At 40.5% G+C, this 19,950-nt stretch overlaps 1 protein-coding gene and 2 long non-coding RNA genes across 4 annotated transcripts; all 3 read left to right on the top strand.

Moving 5' to 3' along the window:
• The first annotated feature begins 2,243 nt into the window (after nt 1–2,243).
• On the top strand, nt 2,244–3,529 carry LOC143260992 (uncharacterized). Of its 2 annotated transcripts, none has more exons than XR_013035246.1 (3): nt 2,244–2,387; nt 2,613–2,720; nt 3,484–3,529. It is a non-coding gene; the product is annotated as an uncharacterized LOC143260992 (long non-coding RNA). The 2 variants fall into 2 exon arrangements; XR_013035245.1 differs by having other exon boundaries at nt 2,260–2,321.
• A 58-nt stretch (nt 3,530–3,587) lies between these two features.
• LOC143260991 (uncharacterized) lies at nt 3,588–4,224 on the top strand. The gene is made up of 2 exons (XR_013035244.1): nt 3,588–3,677; nt 3,920–4,224. It is a non-coding gene; the product is annotated as an uncharacterized LOC143260991 (long non-coding RNA).
• Nucleotides 4,225–11,985: 7,761 nt separating this feature from the next.
• On the top strand, nt 11,986–12,585 carry LOC143260989 (uncharacterized). Its single transcript, XM_076527628.1, has one exon. The coding sequence runs from the start codon at nt 11,986–11,988 to the stop codon at nt 12,583–12,585; it is 600 nt and encodes a 199-aa protein (XP_076383743.1).
• Nucleotides 12,586–19,950: the final 7,365 nt, after the last annotated feature.

The following is a 19,950-nucleotide window of genomic DNA, read 5'->3' as shown; positions in this document are numbered from 1 at the left end:
GCCACAAGTGACAACAGTCCCCCGGATGGGAGTAGTGCAGCATGTTCAATACTGCACAAGAACACGCCACAGCCCGCTTGCTTAATCACGGGCCTCGTCATTATGCGAAGCACTACATGTACAACGCACTGACGGTCTCTCGAGTGCCTTCATCGCCGATGCACCTATCGACTCAGCAGCAACATTCAATCCGACGGCGTGTTGCTTCGTGGCGTGTTCAGACAACGAAAATGCGGCATTCCAGTTAGACCAGAAAAACCGCATAACGTGACGCGGGGGACTGCAGCCACAAGTGACAACAGTCCCCCGCTAAGGAGTAGTACAGCATATTCAATGCTGTACATGAACACGCCACAGCCCGCATGCTTAATCTCGGGCCTCGCCATTATGCGAAGTACTACATGTACGACGCACTGACGGTCTAAAATGCCTTCATCGTCGACGCATCCATCGACTCGGTAGTAGCAACAACCTACGCGAGGACTAGTTCGGGGGTCGCCTCTCAACCCTGGGTGGCCACAGACCGCCACCGCCAATCATGACCACAGGTTTACGGTATGTGTCCGACTTTAGTTGGCCCCTCACCTCAAGCCACTCCGGCTAGGTAGAACCTGCCAGGGAATAAAATCCCCGCCGGCACAGCCTTGAGGATCATTGGGGCACGAAGCCCCCTCACCACGACAAGGTAGCGGACACGGGGGGGGGGGGGGCAAAAGTAACTGCTACTGTAATACTTCTTATATCAAATAATTTCTATTTTTTTTCTTTTTAGTTAGAGGTAAAGAACCAACTATATCTATTTGTACCTTATCAAAAGCCTTTTTAGGAGCATCTGTGATACACATGGGTTATCTTTTTCTCGCAAAGACTACCTGATTTCTCTAACAAATGGGACATGTACGCATGAACTGTACAGTATCCTTCCTCATACCTGGTCAATGGTACTTTTCTCATAAACGTTTGTAAGTTTTCCTTATGCCTTGATGGCCTCCTATTATTGATTCGTAACATTTTTTAAGAATTTTATTTCTATTAGATTCAAATGAAATAATTATTTCATTTTCGCAAATTATTATTTTGTATACAAGATCATTGAATATTTCATATAAAATATCTTTTAGCTGAGACTAGTCAATTGGCTCCAGATTATTGATATAAATGATTTTATACCTAATGAAGTCAAAAGATGTTTTAAAGCCAAAAATGATTTTACTATTTCAATTTCTATATTTTCACTGGAAATTTTGTTGACTACTAGATGGAAAATATAATATTTATCTTGATAAGTAGCTAATGCTTTTCCTACATTAAATTGTACCCTTTTAAATTCTCTATATTAAATTTACCTTGAGAAATTAAATTTTCATTAATTTGTGATATTGATTTGAGATTTGAACTTATAAAATTAACAACATTATTTTTCTGTATAAATCATTGAACTTAAATCATTTATTGCCAAAACTGCCTTGATATTTTCTCTTACTATTATTGGTAAGATTGATTTATTTTCACTATTTCCGCTATTATTCCCCATTGCCAGATCGTTATGATGCTGGACATAGTCCACAGGTCGGATCCAATGGCAAGCTCCTTTTTCAATTTCATTATAATTTTCTGCCACAACATCTTGCCTGATGCAGGGCATTTCAGTCAACAAGTCGGACAATGGTGAACACATTTTATTAATTTCATTATCATTCCCCGCCACAATGTCTCGCCTGATGCAGGGCATTTCAACCGACAGGTCAGACAATGGTGAACACACTTTATCAATTTCATTATCATTCCCCACCACTACGACACGCCTGATGCAAGACATTTCAGCCGACATTGAATTATATTATTTTCTAATAAAGTTTTCATTTGACCTTTAATTTCGTCTTTATGAATTTGAAGAAAACGATATTGTTTCGTGTTAATTGATATTTCATTAGTAGTTTGGATTTTGTGTCGGTAAATAAAATTGATAAGGAAATTCGTTTATAATTTTAAGTATACATCCTTTTTCTAAGTCGTTTAAATGTTCTAACTTAAAAATTTTAACCAATTCAATTAATCTATTTATTTTATCTTTCAATTTATTTATTTTAAGATCTGCTCGAGCTGAGCGTGAAGAATCTGGTTTAATTTCAAATTCCTCCAACTCGATGACTGTACCCTTACTCTGTCGGCAATGGTGTTTAGCGAAGGTTTTAATATAACCAGTCTTTTGTCTTGTTAATACTTCCCCAACATATGCTCCATTGCTTGTATCCAATCTATTCATATAACCTTCTGAATGCTATTTTTTATTGGAAGAGAAACTAGGATTTTAGTGCGAGGTGATAATTCTAACGTAATAGTGGAACAAAGAGGATATTGTTTTTCATTAATTAAAAATCTATTTGGTAAGTTCTTTTAAATTTTAAAATAATTTCTTGATTTTCTAAAAACGGCATACCAAGTATTCCAGCTGTTTTAATGAGAAGCGAATCATCTACTACTTGCAATTTAACGTCAACATTTTTTATGGAAATTATCAATTCCCCATTTGTAATGACTACTCCTGTTAAGTAATAGATGACTTCAAAATTTATCTCTATTTCTTTACTAAAATAACCTCTTTTTATTAGATTTACTTGAGAACCAGTATTAACTAAGAAACAACATGAGTTTTTATTAAAGATTTCGTGTTGAACTGAAATGATTAGTAAAGAAGAAAGATCATTCAAGCTAATTTGGTAATTATACCTGAGGATTTGGCGCTTGTAATTTGAGGACGACTTTGTACTGTGCCCTTGTACGAAGTCTTGTGCGAGTTTAAATCTTTGTTTTTGAGAATGAGAACTGTTGAAGATATTTTCTGACTTCCTTTTATCAATTTTTGCAAAAATTACAATGGATATTGAGAAGATTATTTGATAATTTAGTACCAAACAATCTATCCCGATTACATTGAAATTCTGGGCAATCTCTACGGCCCCATTTATAACACCGCCTGTTCTAACCGTACTCCTAACTCTATTGCTTCTTCTAAATTATCTATTTCCTCTTTTGAAATTAACATACTTATATGAACATCTCTTAAGCATCTATGAAATCTAATTATTACTGTTCATTTTAATAAGATTATTACTCCTGGTAATTCTTTACAATGGTATTTTTCTTTAGCTGCACCTAAACCCTTATTTAACATTTCATATAACCATTGACCATAGATTTTTATACTTTCTTTATCTGTTTGTGTAACTATCATTAATACATTATATATGTGATGGAAATCATATGCTCTTGCTAAAAATCCAAATTATTTGGTTCTTGTCTATTTTCTATTAATTATAATGCATATCCTTCTATTTTATTCTTTATTAAAGCTAATAAATTTTCTATCTAGCGATCTAACAAGCCTACATTGTTTAATAAACTTAAATAAAGAACTTGATTTTCCTCGAAATCTCGGCACCAATTCAGTGGCTAATTTTAATGATAGATATGCATTTTCAGGCTCAGTGAATGATAAATTACTATTTGGAAGAGAAACTGCAGAAGAAGTGAGTGGAAGATTCGACAAAGAAGATGAAATTTCAACAGATGAAGATTTTGATAGAGACAAATCTCCATCTATATGAATTGGTTGCAACTCCTTATTTACAGAAGACTGCTGTGATGAACAATCCTCAGATGAGCTTATTTCGAATGTAGTTGTTATGTCTTCTACTTCAAAATCTTTGCTACTAGTCAGGTTCAGCTTACGTTTTCATTTTAGTTTCTTTAACAAATCAGCACGCCACATTTTAAAGCTTTATATACCCTCAACGAAATAACTCAAATTCCTAACTCAACTCAACATTAATTCAATTAAATAACTAGGCGAATGATACTATTAACAATTATGTAATAGTGATAGAAAATGTCTCAATGATGATGATGATGACCTCAGAAATGCCTCGATGATGGTGATGACCTCAGGAATGCCTTGATGATGATGACTTCAGAAATGCCTCGATGATGATGATGACTTCAGAAATGCCTCGATGATGATGATGACTTCAGAAATGCCACGATGATGATAGTGCCCTCCACAACGCCTCATTGACGAAATCTTTGCACTTGTGATTTCAGGAGGAACGGTAAAATTGACTTTACTATGGTGTCGCTGAAACCACCTTGCTTCGGTATTCATCGGTATTCATATTATTAGTTTTATAATAATCAAAATAAAGTAGTCACATGAAATTATTTTAATTTTAAATGCATTCATATAATGACATACAATTTATTAATTGTTTTTGGTCCTAAATAGTTATAAATTAATGTCAAAGTTTAAAAAAGTACCAATGTGCGTAGTTTCTCCGCAATATAAACTTAAAATCATTAGCTACGAATATAACTTACGGGTTTTTGATAATTTCAGCAATTGTAATATACTTAATAAATGATACAACTCAAATTCTCTAAAACTCTGAGTTTGAGAATTTTTTGTAGGTAATTACTACATTAAATATATGGATATGAGGATAATATGAGGATATGAATGCAAGTTTCAGCCTTCTCTTTAATACACAAAAAATGAATGTCCTATTATAACACTGTCCGACACGATTTTTGGGTTCCTATAGCCACTATGAAATTCTTGTAGAGCTTCACTCCCTAATCAAGAATTCGAAAACCGAATTGCTCCAACACCCTCAGTTTTTTAAATAAACGAACTTTTGTAAAAACCCAAAATTTTCGGCAAAAATGAGGTATTGCATGAAAAGTACAAACATTAGAAAGTTCTAATTGGTGTTAAAAGATAGAGGAGATTTATTAATTGTTTTTGGTCCTAAATAGCAATAAATTAATGTCAAGGTTTAAAAAAGTGTCGACGTGAGCAGTTTCTGCGCAATATTTTTGTATTTTTATGAAAAGTTTTTTGTTGAGCACGAAAACTCTACCCAGGATCGTATTCTGTAAACATTTCTGAAGAAGAAACGGCCCAATAGAAGCGTCAGGACGATGTATATTTTGAGTAGGTCAAGAAAATGTTCGTCAGCAACATGTACACGACGTTTTGCCGCCATGAGCTTCGCTGCTCGTTTCTCTCTGTCCGACAGGGCCGAAGCTATGGGTAATCAACACCGATAGAGGGATCCAGTAGAGCACCAACTTAGCGTGTGGAGCGTGCCATTTTTTTTAGTACCTCAATGTGCTGTCTTCTTTGACATATTTTTATGGATAATAATCACCAATACAAATATAATTTTTATATAAAACTTGTAAGTGATGAAGTTTACTCAATATATCATATGAAAAATATGACTTAACATGATAAATATTGAATAGAAGTAATCCACGAATAAAACAAATCCCTGAAACTGCAGGTACCACTAAAGCTAATTCTTGAGAACCAAATAATGATCTTATTTTGTTGTCATCAATAAATTGTAAATCAATCACCCATATAGTATATATAGAAATAATATAATGGTTACAAGCAGTATCACTTTACTTTTTTCACTGTCACTATTAAACATTTCAAGTTATTAATTGAAAGTATATTGAAAATGGTTACATGTATTATCCCTTCTTGTTCTTCAGAAGTAGATAATAGATCTTATATCTGTGTACTTTTATTTATTTACGAAATACGAGATTTATATTAATTATATTATTATTATTATATTATTATATATAAATTAATGATCAACATATTCTTGTTCAAACTTCATAAAATCTTCTTCTGTAAATTCAGTAGTTTCAGGTTCTTTAGGTTCTTCTTTCTTTGGAATACATTTCTTCTTTACTGCTCGATCTAAAAGCTGTAAGCAATTTATTAAGTAATATAATCTCATATGGAAATTAACCAAAAATTTTTTAACTACTTGATACCTTGACTGTTACATTTGTGTTAATGCGATTTTTACTAAGCATTAATAATCTTTCAACATTTTTATCTGTAAGGTCCTTCTCTGATGCTAATTTCTTTTTAGTTTCATAAATTGATACTTTTCTTGATCTTTTAAAGATTGTTGCAAGATCTAAAAACATGAATAATTTTTCTTAATTTATTATATGTATATTCTAAAGTAAGATCTTTTTGTTTAGATATTTATATGTAGTCATACCAATTTTATTATTTCTCGATATTATCTTGTGTTTCGATGATATTAAATCCAAAGTATCTTGTTATTTAGTATGATTTTGTTTTTTCTTTTCTGTAAAATGAATAAGTGTTACTTTTGAACAAAACTGAATAATATGTGTATATAAAATGCGAACCCTGGTTCAAAGTCCTCTCATAACCAAGAAGTTCAAGACCTTTATTAAAAAAAAACAAGTGAAAATCTGACATTTTCTATTGTATATTAAATTCGTATGCACGTAAACATTTTATATACATGCATAACTAAGGATCGCACGCGTATGTTACAATTTACAGTGTGCTACAAAAACTCCATTCCATTGATACATACATATTATATTATTTGTGAAGATGCGAAACTCTTGTGATTTTCGGGTTCCAGAACTAACCAAAGTGTTTCTTGATTTTATCACACGATGACACTGCAATACCAATGCGTGACAGTAAGCCGTTTTATCCCTACGGTTGCGGCTCCTATCTTGTAAATGTGTGAACATGGTGAACTGGGCCGCCATCTTTTGGAGAGAGTTTTGATGTTATAATAACTTCGTGTAGCTGCGTTGTTTTGTTTTATTATGGGACTAATAGTGTTTGAGGACTATATGATGAGGCGCTGTGTAGAAACAAAAGAATACAAATGTTAACGAGAGCAACGCGCAATTGAAAGTTTTTTATATATTCTCCTTTTTATTTGTGTATATTAAAAAAAAAAATTTACAAATATTGAAATAATAGTTAGTAACGTTTGACTTCCGTTACTTTAAACGGTAAGTACTACAATTAACTTGGAGACATATATATATATGAGATATTATGATTCTAATAAGTCTTCTGGATGTCGCGTTTTAATCTTCTAATTGTATCCGCATAGCAGTTTGCTGTTAGTGGATTTGGGTGAGTGTTGATTCTATCTTTGTGTTTGTTAGTCGAAGAATTTCTTCCTGTACAGAGAGAACATTTAATGTTTTACGAATGTTGCCATTCCTGATACACCAAGGAGCATCTATTATTGTGCGAAGTATTTTTGTTTGTAAGCTTTCCATTTTTTGGATATGTAACTTTGCTGCCGTTCCCCAGAACTGGATTCCATAGGTTCAAATTGGTTTTATTGCACATTTATATATGAGTAATTTGTTATTTGTATTGAGCTTACTTTTCCGGGACATTAGCCAGTTCATAGATTTGGTTCGCATTTTAATACTTCTAATTTTTTGTTTTATGTGATGGTTCCAAGTAAGTTTCTTGTCTAAATGAAATCCCAGATATTTCACCGAGGTTGCTAGTGGTATGATCCTATTGTATAGTTTAAGGTTATTTGTTTGCTCTGTTTTTCACTTTTAGTGGTGTTAACTTTAATTCTGTTCGTATCTAACCAGTTTTCCACTTTCGTAATGTGGTTTTGAAGATTTAACGTGGAAGTTTGTAGGTTATCGTGAATGGAGATTACTGCAGTGTCATCTGCGAATGTGTAGATTTGAGTGTTTTGATCTGTTGGGATATCAGCTGTGTAAATAGTGTAAAGTAGAGGGGCTAGTACACTTCCTTGAGGTACTCCAGCTTTGATTGTCCAGATGTCCGAAGTAGTGTCTTTAATTTTTACTGTGAAGCTTCTGTTGTCTATGTATGATGTAATTATTTTACGTAGTGGAGTGGGTAGCATATGTTGCAATTCCTCGAGCAGTCCTTGGTGCCAAACTCTGTCGAAAGCTTTTTCGATATCTAGAAATAGTGCTGAACAATATTTTTTTGTTTCTAGTGACTGGATGATTTGTTGAACCATGCGATGATTTCAGAAACCAAATGATATGGGTCTGTATGATTGAGGAACGTTGGGATTTTTTCCCGGTTTTAATAATGTTATAATTTCTGCACATTTCCATATTTGGGGGAAATATCCCACTCGAAGAATTGCGTTTGTGAGTATAAGGATGTACCTTAATCCTTTTGTCAGTAGTTCTTTCAGCATTTGGGCTGTGATTCTGTCGTTTCCTGGTGATTTATGGTTTTTAAGGTTTCGGATTATGGTTTGAAGTTCTTCTTTTTTAGTTGGTTGAATTAGAGTGGTGTACTCCAGTACTATTGTTATTGAGACTAGCAATGAGGCAAGTGTCATTGGTGAATACCTCTTGAAAGTAGTCCGCCATTGCATTTGCTTGTTCCTTGAGTGTTTTAGACCATTTTCCGGTCAGAGATTTGATAGGACTTATTGGTTGTATTGGTCTTCTGATTTTTTTGGCTGCTTTCCATAAAGAGTGATTTGTTATTTCAGTTGTGTCAAGATTGGAAATATATCTGTTAAATTTGTTATTGTTGTAGTTATTGATTTCTGTTTTTATATTTGTGTGTGTGTGTGTGATTAGCCTATTAAATTCTGTCTTCAAGTGTAATGGTTGCCTATGCTGTCACTGTCCCCTTATTTGGCTTCTTTGTTTCATTAGTTCTGTAATAAATGCTGGATATGCTGGATATCTTTTTTCTTTCTCTTTTATTTGGTACTGTGTGGATTCTGTTGCTGCTGTCTGAAGACAAGTTGTCAGCTTTTCTGTTGCTACTTCTATGTCTTGTATGGCTTCAACCCCTTAACGTGCACGCTTGAGCTAACTCGAGCGCGCTAAACTGGCCAAACTGTGCACACTCGAGATAATTCGAGCGGCGTTGTACTTTATGTTGCTATAATTTTTCACACACGAATGCAATCGAGAATTGAAAATGACAATGTGAAAGCAAAAAATCATTATCATTTACATGGGATTGTAAGCTATAACACTTACTTATTCAAGTATAAAATATATCTTTTTTCTACTTATCACTTACGACTTATCTCTTCCTTGTGAGTCGCTTTCCGACAGCGTATTCATATTCAGATTCTGATTGGCTCATTTTTCAATATATATTTTACTGAAATATAATGTAAAATAAAATATAATAATAATAACAATAATAATAATAGTAATATTCTGAAAATTAGAAATCATACCAATTGTATAAATATCCATTATTTTTGTATTTTTGTAATTTTCTTGCCAAGACAACGTTCTAAATTTTGTTTTTTTACATTTAAAATAATTGATTTTTTTTGGCCGGCCTTTTTCAAAAAAACTGTGCATTAAGGGGTTAAGCGGTATGTTACATGTTAGTATGTTTTCTATAATTTTTCTATAATTATCTCAGATGGTAGTTCTGTTTGTTAAGTTTAACTGATTGAAAAATTTTGTGGTTTTCAAGTTTATCGTGAACATTACTGGTGTATGATCTGAGGTAAACTCGAGGAGTTCTGTAGTTTGGATTTGATAGTTTTTGATATTGGTGATTCCAAAGTCTAATATATCTGGTATTTTATTTGGATCGGTTGGCCAGAGTAGGTGGGTCTGTCAGTTAATAAAACTGATAGTTGTTTCTGATTTATTAATTGCATTAAGTTTGCTCCTTTAGAATTAGTTAACCTTGATCCCTAGAATTGGTGTTTAGCATTGAAATTGCCTGCTACCAAAAAATCGTTGTCTAGTTTGTCAAAGAGTTCTCTCAGTTCTGTTATAGTTAGTGAGTGTTTGAGAGGACAATAGATTATTGCTATTGTTATCTGTTGTTCTAGGATTACGTTGATTATGGTTGCTTGTATCTTTTCTGTTTGGATTGATGGAAGTTGAAGGTGTTTAACCTCCATGTGTTTTCCACTAGGGTGTGGAGTACCATAATATGTGTAAAAAGGAAGTTTAAAATGTGACTAACATGTTTCACGTGTTTCAGCGAGGAGAAATATTTTGGTACTATTTTTTGAAGCATATTCTTTTAACTTGGGCATTCTTCGTTGTAGCCTGTTGCAGTTCCATTCTATAATTTGATTTATGTTTGGTTTGCATTTGATTTCTGTAGTGTTACGAGTTCTAATAGAAGATTCAATATGGTTGACATTTGTGTGGTTAGATTTTGTATTACTCGATTTGTTTCAGATGTTTATATTGCTAGCTTTTGTATTAGATATTCTAGATATTCTATTACTATTACTATTGCTATTGCTATTGCTATTGCTATAGCTATTGCTATTTCTATTGCTATTGCTATTGCTATTGCTATTGCTATTGCTATTGCTATTGCTATTGCTATTGCTATTGCTATTGCTATTGCTATTGCTATTGCTATTGCTATTGCTATTGCTATTGCTATTGCTATTGCTATTGCTATTGCTATTGCTATTTCTATTGCTATTGCTATTGCTATTGCTATTGCTATTGCTATTCCCCCGCGTTGGTCGACACCTTGTCGTGGTGTGGGGGCTCAAGTAGCCGCAATGATACCTGGAGCAATGCCGACGGGAACTTCGGTTCCTGGCAGGGCCTCCCTAGTCGGCAAGGTTCAGGTGGAGTAGTGAACAACCAAGTGCGACCTAGGGGGAGGTACCCCGAATAATAAACCAAAAATGGAGAGAAAACTGAGAGAGAGAAACTAGGGTGCAGGGGGTCGGATCCCCAGTACCGGCGTCTGGTGAGAGTGTCAAAGCGGGCCCCCAGACGTCGTTATCCAACGACCGCAGTGCTGCAGGAGTGGACCGCTCGGCTCCTGTAGCATATATTACTACAAGCGAGGATCCCCGTCGAACTGACGAGGATAGCGGCGGAACTGCACATCTTGATGTCTTGCGGAGCTCGCTACGCGATCTGCTTGGCAAATGCCGCGACATCGTGGTCGAGATGGAAACGGTGACCACAAAACAGAGAAATGTGGCCATGCCGATTAAGAGCGGGCTACCGAGGTGCGTCGAGCTGCTCGACGCCGTGGAGGCTGCCCTTCTAGCTCAGCCTGCGCGGGAGCAAGACAAGGAGCCGAGGAAGCGCTCCCGTAAGATCCGGGAAAGTCCTTCTTCTCAGACATCGCCGCCAGAGAAGAAGAGCAAAGGAGAAGAAGATGGGCCATGGAGCGTCGTCTCAAAAAAACGGGGGGAAAAAAGCTGAAGTCTCACCCCGTCTCTGCCGGGCCGAAATCGCCCTCGGTCACGGTGTGTGCCTCCTGCAGGAAGCATGAGGAGGGGGCGATAATAGCAAGGAGGGAAAGGAAGAAGAAGAAGAGGAAGAAACGGCACCGGCGGCTGAGAACGGCCGCAGTGATAGTACGACCGGCAGAAGGGAAGACCTATGCCGAAGTACTTGGAAGACTCCGGTCCCTGGTCGTCCCAGAACTGACCGGGGTGCAAGTAAAGAGTGTTCGGCAGGCCCGCACAGGAGATATGATCCTCGAGCTCGACGCGAAGACGAAGCAAGAGGAGAAAGTCGCCTTCAGTGAGGCGATCAAAACCGCAATCGGGCAGGAGGGCTCCGTGAGGAGGATCGAGCCCCGGACTACGGTGGAAATTAGGGATCTAGACTGCCTCACAACTAGCGAAGAGGTTACTAATGCCCTAAGAGAGGTCCTGGGAGAGGCCGGTGGTGACGCCGAGGTGATCGTCACTAAGGCCAATACAAGGGGCCAGAGACTTGCCATCGTCGAGCTGGGCGAGGGGGCAGCGAGCAAACTGCTCAGCAGTGGCCCCGTCCGGATCGGTATGGTAAGATGCCACCCCCGGCGAAGAGCTGCAGTCGCCAAGTGCTTTAGGTGCCTGGCGTTCGGGCACCTTGCGCGGTGGTGCAAAGGAGTCGACAGGAGGGACGCGTGCTTCCGCTGCAGCACCAAGGGCCATCAAGCAACGTCGTGCAAGGTGACCCCCAAGTGCGTTGTCTGCGCGGAACGCGGGGTGGACATTGCCAGGCTGGGGCATGTGACAGGATCCAGCTCCTGTAAGACGTACCGTGACGCCTTGACGGCGGCGAAGGCGAGACTCTCTGGGAATGGCTAGAGTCCTCCAAGCCAACCTGCACCGGAGTAGAGTCGCGAATGCCCTCCTTGAGCAAATGCGGCTCGAGCGGAAGATCGATATTCTTCTGCTCAGCGAGCCGTACAGAACTCGGGAGGGCCCTACGTGGTTTTCCGATGCGACAGGAACTGCTGCCATCTGGATCCCGGACCCGTCCAGATTTCGGGTGCAGACGTGCGGTGCAGGGGCGGGATACGTCTGGGTGAAGGGCGAGGGCCTGACGCTGATAAGAGTATACCTTTCCCCCAATGATTGCATCGCGGAATTTCGCGATAAGGTCGGGGTCCTGGAGGACGCCATCCGCGAGCTGGAGGGGGGATGCGTCGTCGGGGGGGACCTCAACGCGAAGGCGGTGGAGTGGGGTATGCCCAGACCGGACACCAGGGTCAGGCACCCGATGGAGATGGCGGCCCGACTTGGACTGGTGGTGCTAAATCGGGGGATCTCTACGACCTTTCGGAGGTTTGGCTACAACGAGACCATCGTGGATGTAACCATGGCTTCCGAGGATGTCGCCCCCCGTATAGATGACTGGAGGGTCATCGAGGACTATACGGGGAGCGACTACCAATACGTGGCTTTCCGTATAACGGAGAAACAAAGATGGAGCCGGGCTCCGCTCTCCTTCCGAGGGTAGAACAGCAAATTGTTAAATCAAGACAAGTTCCGCGACGCCCTCGAACGTGGGCTGCATAACATCACGCAGCCCACGGAGGGACCGCGAACCCGGCAATCCGTGGAGCGGATCGTCGGCGCGACAATGGACGCCGTCCACGAAGCATGCGATGCGTCGATGTCCCGAGGAGGGCCACGCGGTGCCAGACGACCTGCGTACTGGTGGACGAAGGACATTGCCAACCTCCGAAGAGAATGCCTGCGTCTACGGTGAGGGGCTCAGCGCGCCGGGCGCACTCCCGACGGGGAGGTCCTGTGGCAAAGCTACAGAGACAGGCGCCGGGAGCTTCGCCACACCATTAGAAAGAGCCAGCGGCGCTGCTGGGAAGATCTCCGCGAAGAGGTCAACCGGGATCCGTGGGGCCTGGGATACCGTATCGTGCGCCGCCGGATCGGTGCTCAGAATGGCCCTGCGATTCTGCCCACAGACGAGGCAACGGTGATAGTGGACGCCCTCTTCCCGTTCCACCCAGAGAGGACACGACGGTCGGCGGAGTTGCGTGCGGAGGAGATACCTCCCTTCACCGAGCAAGAGATGCTCGAGGCGGCTCGCTCCTTTCGCAACAGGAGAGCTCCGGGCCCGGATGGCATCCCGGCGGAGGCTGTGAAATTAACAGTCCAACTGTTCCCGCGAACGATGCTGGACATGCTCAACGCCTGCTTGAACTCCGGGGTGTGGCCGGCCCGTTGGAAGATTCAACGCCTGGCCCTGATCAACAAGGGCAAGGGGCAGCTTTCCGGACCGTCGGCGTATAGGCCTATTTGTATGCTGGACACGGCCGGGAAGCTGCTCGAAAAAATGATCAGGCCTCGCTTACTGGCGGCGTACCGGGCAGCGGGGGACTTGTCGGGCATGCAGTTCGGATTTCGACGCGGAAAATCGACTATCGACGCCCTGATGGAGATTCTGGACGCTGCAGAGAGAGCAGAGTCTGGGAACAGACATAGCTGGCGCGTCGTCCTCGTGGCTACGTTGGACGTCAGGAACGCCTTCAATTCGGCGAGCTGGGCGGGGATACTTGCGGCCCTGGAGAACACCTTCCAGGTGCCGGACTATCTCCTCAGGATGCTGGACGACTACTTCGACGACCGCGTCCTATTATACGACACGATCGGGGGTAGAAGGAGGAAAAGGGTCTCTGCAGGGGTAGCCCAGGGGCCGATCTTAGGACCGGACCTCTGGAACGCATACTACGATGCTGTCCTGCGGATCGAGTTCCCCAGCGAGGCGTTCCTGGTTGGATACGCGGACGACATTGCGGCGGTCGTAGTTGCCCGGAATACCGAATGCGCGCAATTCGGGCTAAACCAGGTCATGAGACGGGTGGAAAGATGGATGGGCGAGGCTGGTCTTCGCTTGGCAGCTGAAAAGACTGAGCTTGTCGTCCTGTCTAGGCGTAAGATCTCCACCGAGATTCCATTCAAGGTGGGGATTCATAATATCTTGGCCAAGGCCGACATTAGGTACCTTGGTGTCCAGCTCGACTCCAAGCGGACCTTCTGGCCTCATGTACGACTGGCGGCCGACAGGGCGGCGGCGGTTGCATCGTCCCTCGCCCGTCTCATGGCCAACACTGGTGATCCCAAGGCGACGAAGCGGAGGCTGCTGATGTCCGCCGCTCAAGCAGTAATGCTTTACGGAGCGGAGGTGTGGGCACCAGCCCTCCGCGTTGGAAAGTACCGCAGAAGGATGGCTGCGGTGCAAAGGAGATGCGCGCTCCGGGTTGCGAGTGCATACCGGACGATTGCCGAGCCGGCTGTGCTCGTCATTGCGGGTATGGTGCCCATTGACCTCCTCGCCCTGGAGCGGAGGAAGATACACGAGGCAAGGACGAGCAGCCAAGACAAGACCGAGGCAAAGAGAGCGGCGCAGGAGATCACAATGCGACGCTGGCAGCAGAGATGGCAGGAGGAGACCCGGGGGCGCTGGACGGCGAGACTGATTCCCTGCCTTGCCCCCTGGATCAGACGATCACACGGCGAGGTCGATTATTACCTGACCCAGCTCCTGAGCGGACACGGCTACTTCAGGTCGTACCTGTTCGGGGTTGGGAGGGCGACCTCGCCGCTATGTGGTTATGGCTGCCGCGACGAGAGGGACAATGCCGAGCACACCCTCTTCGCCTGTGAGCGCTGGGCAAGCACACGCGATGCCCTCATACGGGAGGTGGGACTGTTCACCCCACACAACATCGTGGAGCTGATGCTGAGGTCAATAGAGGACTGGAGGGCCATAGCCGGGTACACCCGGCAACTGCTCCTGATGAAGAAAAAAGAAGAAAACCGGTGGAACCCCTCTGCAACGCAGGAAGTTCTGCCGTCAAGCAGCAGCAGCACCTCGCGCGGCCTCAACTCGACGCGGGAATAAGAAGGAAACACAGCGCCACGAATGGCGCGTATTGGCGGCTTCCCCTCCGAAGTAATGTGATAAACGGTTCCGGAGGGGAGTTTCAGTCGCGAGAGAAAAAAGGGAAGCGGTTTTTTAGTGGGTAAAAATCCTACATAACCCGGGGAATGTGACCTGCCCCGAGTATCTTGTTGAAGATTTTTCCACTTCCCTCCAAAAAAAAAATTATTACTACTATTATTATTACTATTATTATTATTACTATTGTTATTGTTACTATTGGTATTGTTACTGTTGTTATTGTTACTATTGGTATTGTTACTGTCGTTATTGTTACTGTCGTTGTTGTTACTGTCGTTGCTGTTACTGTCGTTGTTGTTACTGTCGTTGTTGTTGTTACTGTCGTTGTTGTTGTTACTGTCGTTGTTGTCGTTGCTGTCGTTGTTGTCGTTGTTGTCGTTGTTGTCGTTGTGGTTGTTGTTGTTGTTGCTGTTGTTGTTGTGGTTGTTGTTGCTGTTGTCGTTGTTGCGGTTGTTGTTGCTGTTGTTGTGGTTGTTGTGGTTGCTGTTGTTGGTGTAGTTGTGGTTGTTGTTGTTGTTGTAGTTGTGGTTGTTGTTGTTGTTGTTGTTATGGTTTTTGTGGCTGTTGCTGTTTTTGTGGTTGTTGTTGTTGTGGTTGATGCTGTTGTTGTTGTTGTGGTGGTTGTTGTGGTTGTGGTTGTTGTGGTTGCTGTTGCTGTTGTGGTTGTTGTGGTTGTAGTGGTTGCTGTTGCTGTTGTTGTTGTGGTTGTTGTTGCTGTTGTTGTTGTGGTTGTTGTTGCTGTTGTCGTTGTTGCGGTTGTGGTTGCTGTTGTTGGTGTAGTTGTGGTTGTTGTTGTTGTTGTAGTTGTGGTTGTTGTTGTTGTTGTTGTTATGGTTTTTGTGGCTGTTGCTGTTTTTGTGGTTGTTGTTGTTGTGGTGGTTGTTGTGGTTGTGGTTGTGGTTGTGGTTGTGGTTGTTGTTGTTGTGGTTGTTGTTGTTGTTGTGGTTGTTGTGGTTGTTGTGGTTGTTGTGGTTGTTGTGGTTTTTGTGGTTGTTGTGGTTGTTCTGGTTGCTGTTGTTGTTGTAGTTGTGGTTGTTGTTGTTGTTGTTGCTGTGGTTGTGGTTGCTGTTGTTGTTGTGGTTCTTGTTGCTGTTATTGTGGTTGTTGTTGTTGTTGTGGTTGTTGCTGTTGTTGCGGTTGTTGTTGTTGCGGTTGTTGTTGTTGTTTAGCATCAAATTCATAGGAATCATTTGACCATGAAACATATCGACCATGTGCTTTGGGGCGATCGGAAAGATCTCTTCAACACGGAGCGGGTTGCACGCCCATACCCTAGCCGATTTCAAGGATCCCTAGCACGTGGCCCTCCGCCATAAAACCCTCGCTCATCAATCCTCAACAGCATTGATGATTTACGTTGCTTTACGTTGTTTCGCGTTGTTGCTTAAAACAGTATTACGTTGTTATACATTGTTTTTACGTTGTTTTAAATTGTGTTTACGCTGTTTTACGTTGTTATACGTTGCTTTACATGCTTTTACGTTGTTATGCATTGTTTTACTTTGTTTCGCATGGTGATTTACGTTGTTTTACGATGCATTACTTTCTTTGCATTGTTCTGCGTTGTTGCTTAAAACGGTATTACGTTGTTTGATGTTGTTATACATTGTTTTTACGTTCTTTTATATTGATTTACATTGCTTTGCTTTCTGTTACCCAGTTTTTCTCTGCGACGGATTGATGATTTACGTTGCTTTAGGATATTTTACGTTCTTTGCATTGTTCCGCGTTGTTTTTTAAAACAGTATTACGTTGTTCTACGTTATTATACATTGTTCTTATGTTTTTTTATATCTTTTTGCATTACGTTCACATTACGTTGTGTGTTTCTTGGTCGCATTGATGGTTTACGTAGTTTAACATTGTTTTTCTTCGTCTTGCGTTGATGATTTTCGATGATTTACTTTGTTTCACGTTGTTGCTTGAAACAGTATCACGTTGTTTCACGTTGTTATACATTGTGTTTACGTTGTTTTATATTGTTTTACATTGCTTTACATTATGTTACGTTGTTTCCATTTTTTTCGCATTGATGATTTACGTTGCGTTACGATGCTTTACGTTCTTTGCATTGTTCCGCGTTGTTGTATAAAACAACGAAAAAACAATGTATAACAACGTAGAATAACTTAATACTGTTTTAAACATCAACACGGAACATTCCAAACAACGTAAGTCATCGTAAAACAACGTGAATCATCAATGCGAGACAAAGTAAAACAAGGTAACGCAACGTAAAACAATGTAAAACAATATAAAACGACGTAAAAACATGTATAATAACGTAAAACAACGTAATAGTATTTTAAAAAACCACGTGAAACATGGTACGTCAACGTAAAACAACGTTAGTCATCAATGCGACACAAAGAAAAACAACGTAGCACAACGTAAATCAATGTAAACCAATATCAAACAACGTAAAAACAATGTATAACAACGTAAAACAACGTAATACTGCTGCAAGCAACAACGCGGAACAATGCAAATAACGTAAAACATCCTAAAACTACGTGAATCGTCAATACGAAAAAAGGTAAAATAACGTAGCACAACGTGAACCAATGTTAACAATATAAAACAACGTAGAAACAATATAAAACAACGTAAAAAATGTGTAACAACGTAAAACGAAGTACTACTATTTTAAAAGATCATGTGAGACAACGGAAAACTACGTAGAGCAACTTAAAACAATATAAAACAACGTAAAAACAATATGTAGCAACGAAGAACGACGTAATACTGTTTTAAGAAACAATGTGTGACAACGTAAGACAACGTAAAATGGTGTAAAAACAAATTAACACACGGTAAAGCAACGTAAATCATCAACTGGAAACAAAGACAAACAATGTAACAAAACGCAAAGCAGTGTAAAACAATATTAAACAACGTACAAAGAATGTAAAACAACGTAATAATGTTTTAAACAACAACGTAAGACAACGTAAATCATCAAAGCGAAACAAGGAAAGACAACGTTAAACTATGTCAATCTTCAACGCTAAACAAAGTAAAACAACGTAACGCAACGTAAAGCAATGTAAAACAATATAAAACGACGAAACAAAACTGTATAGCAATGTAGAACAACGTAATACTGTTTTAAACGACAACGTGAGACAACGCAAAACAACGTAAAGCATGGGAAAACAACATAAAGACACGTAAAAACAATATGTTGTAAAACAACGTAGCACAACATAAAGAAATATAAAACAAGATAAAGCGACGAAAAACAATGTATAACAACCTACAACAACGTAGTACTGTTTTAAACAACAACGTGAGTCAACGTAGGACAAGGTAAAGCAAGGTAAAACAACGTAAAACAATGTAAATCATCAATGTGGCACAAAGGAAAACTACGTAATACAACTTAAATCAATGTAAAACAACATAAAGCAACACAAAAGCAATGTATAACAACGTAGAACAACGTAATACTGTTTTAAACAACAACGTGAGACAACGTAAGACAACGTAAAGCAAGGGAAAACAACATAAAGACACGTAAGGTAAAGTAAAATAACGTAAATACACGTGAATCAAAGTAAATCATCAATTCGTGACAAAGTAAAACAACTTAACACAACGTAAAGCAACGTAAAACGATATAAAACAACGTAAAAACAATGCATAACAATGCAGATCAACATAGTACTGTGATAAACAACAACGTGAAGCAACGTAAAACAACGTAAAGCAAGGAAAAAGAAAGTAAAACAACGTAAAAACAATGTAAAACTACGTAATAACGTTTTAAACAACAACGCAAGACAACGTAAGTCATCAATGCGAAACAAGGAAAGACAACGTTAAACTATGTCAATCTTCAACGCTAAACAAAGTAAAACAACGTAACGCAACGTAAAGCAATGTAAAACAATATAAAACAACGAAACAACACTGTATAACAACGTAGAACAACGTAATACTGTTTTAAACGACAACGTGAGACAACGTAAAACAACGTAAAGCAAGGGAAAAGAACGTAAAGCAACGAAAAAACAAAGTAAAACAACGCGTAAAATAATTTAAATCATCAATGCGTGACAAAGTAAAGCAACTTGATGCAACGTAAAGCAACGTAAAACAATATAAAACAACCTAAAAACAAAGCATAACAACGCAGAGGAACATAAAACTGTTATAAACAACAACGTGAGACAAGGTGAAATAACGTAAAGCAAGGTAAAACACGTAAAACAACGTAAATGATGAATGCGAAACGAAGTGAAACAACGTAAAGGTGGAGGTTGGAAAGGTGGCGGGAGGTAACAGGTGGAGGTAGAGATAGAGATAGAGGTACATACGTAGCGGTAGAGGTAGAGGTACATGCGTAGAGGTAGCATTTGAGGTAAATGCGTCGAGGTAGAGTTAGAGGTACGTGCGTAGAGGTAGAGGTAGAGGTACAGGCGTAGAGGTAGAGGTAGAGGTACAGGGGTAGAAGTAGAGGTATATGTACAGACGTAGAGGTAGAAGTAGAGCTAGAGGGAGAATTGCAGGCGTAGATATAGAGGTAGAGGTAGAGGTACAGGCGTATGGGTAAAGGTAGAGGTAGAGGAAGATGTAAAGGTGGAGGTAGAGGTAGAGGTACAGTCGCAATGGTGAAGGTAGAGGTAGAGGTTGAGGTAGAGGTACAGGTACAGACGTAGACGTAGATGTAGATGTAGAGGTACAGGCGTAGAGATTGTGGCAGATTTACATACTTAGAGGTAGAGGCACATGCGTAGGGGTAAAACTAGGTGTACATGCGTAGATGTAGACGTAGAGGTACATTCGCAGAAGTAGAGGTTGAGATACAGGCGTAGAGGTAGAGGTAGATGTAGAGATAGACGTAGAGGCACAGGCGTAGTGGTAGAGGTAGAGGTACATTCGTAGAGGTCGAGGTAG

This window comes from Megalopta genalis, unplaced genomic scaffold (genome assembly GCF_051020955.1).
Source record: "Megalopta genalis isolate 19385.01 unplaced genomic scaffold, iyMegGena1_principal scaffold0029, whole genome shotgun sequence".
Taxonomy (NCBI): Eukaryota; Metazoa; Arthropoda; class Insecta; order Hymenoptera; family Halictidae; genus Megalopta; species Megalopta genalis.
The sequence above is the reverse complement of the archived record's forward strand: the minus strand, read 5'-3'. Positions and strand labels throughout refer to the sequence as shown.

Bases quoted from the DNA above. Each gene is read 5' to 3' on its own strand.
- LOC143260989 (XM_076527628.1), top strand. From the start codon at position 11,986: ATGCGGCTCGAGCGGAAGATCGATATTCTTCTGCTCAGCGAGCCGTAC.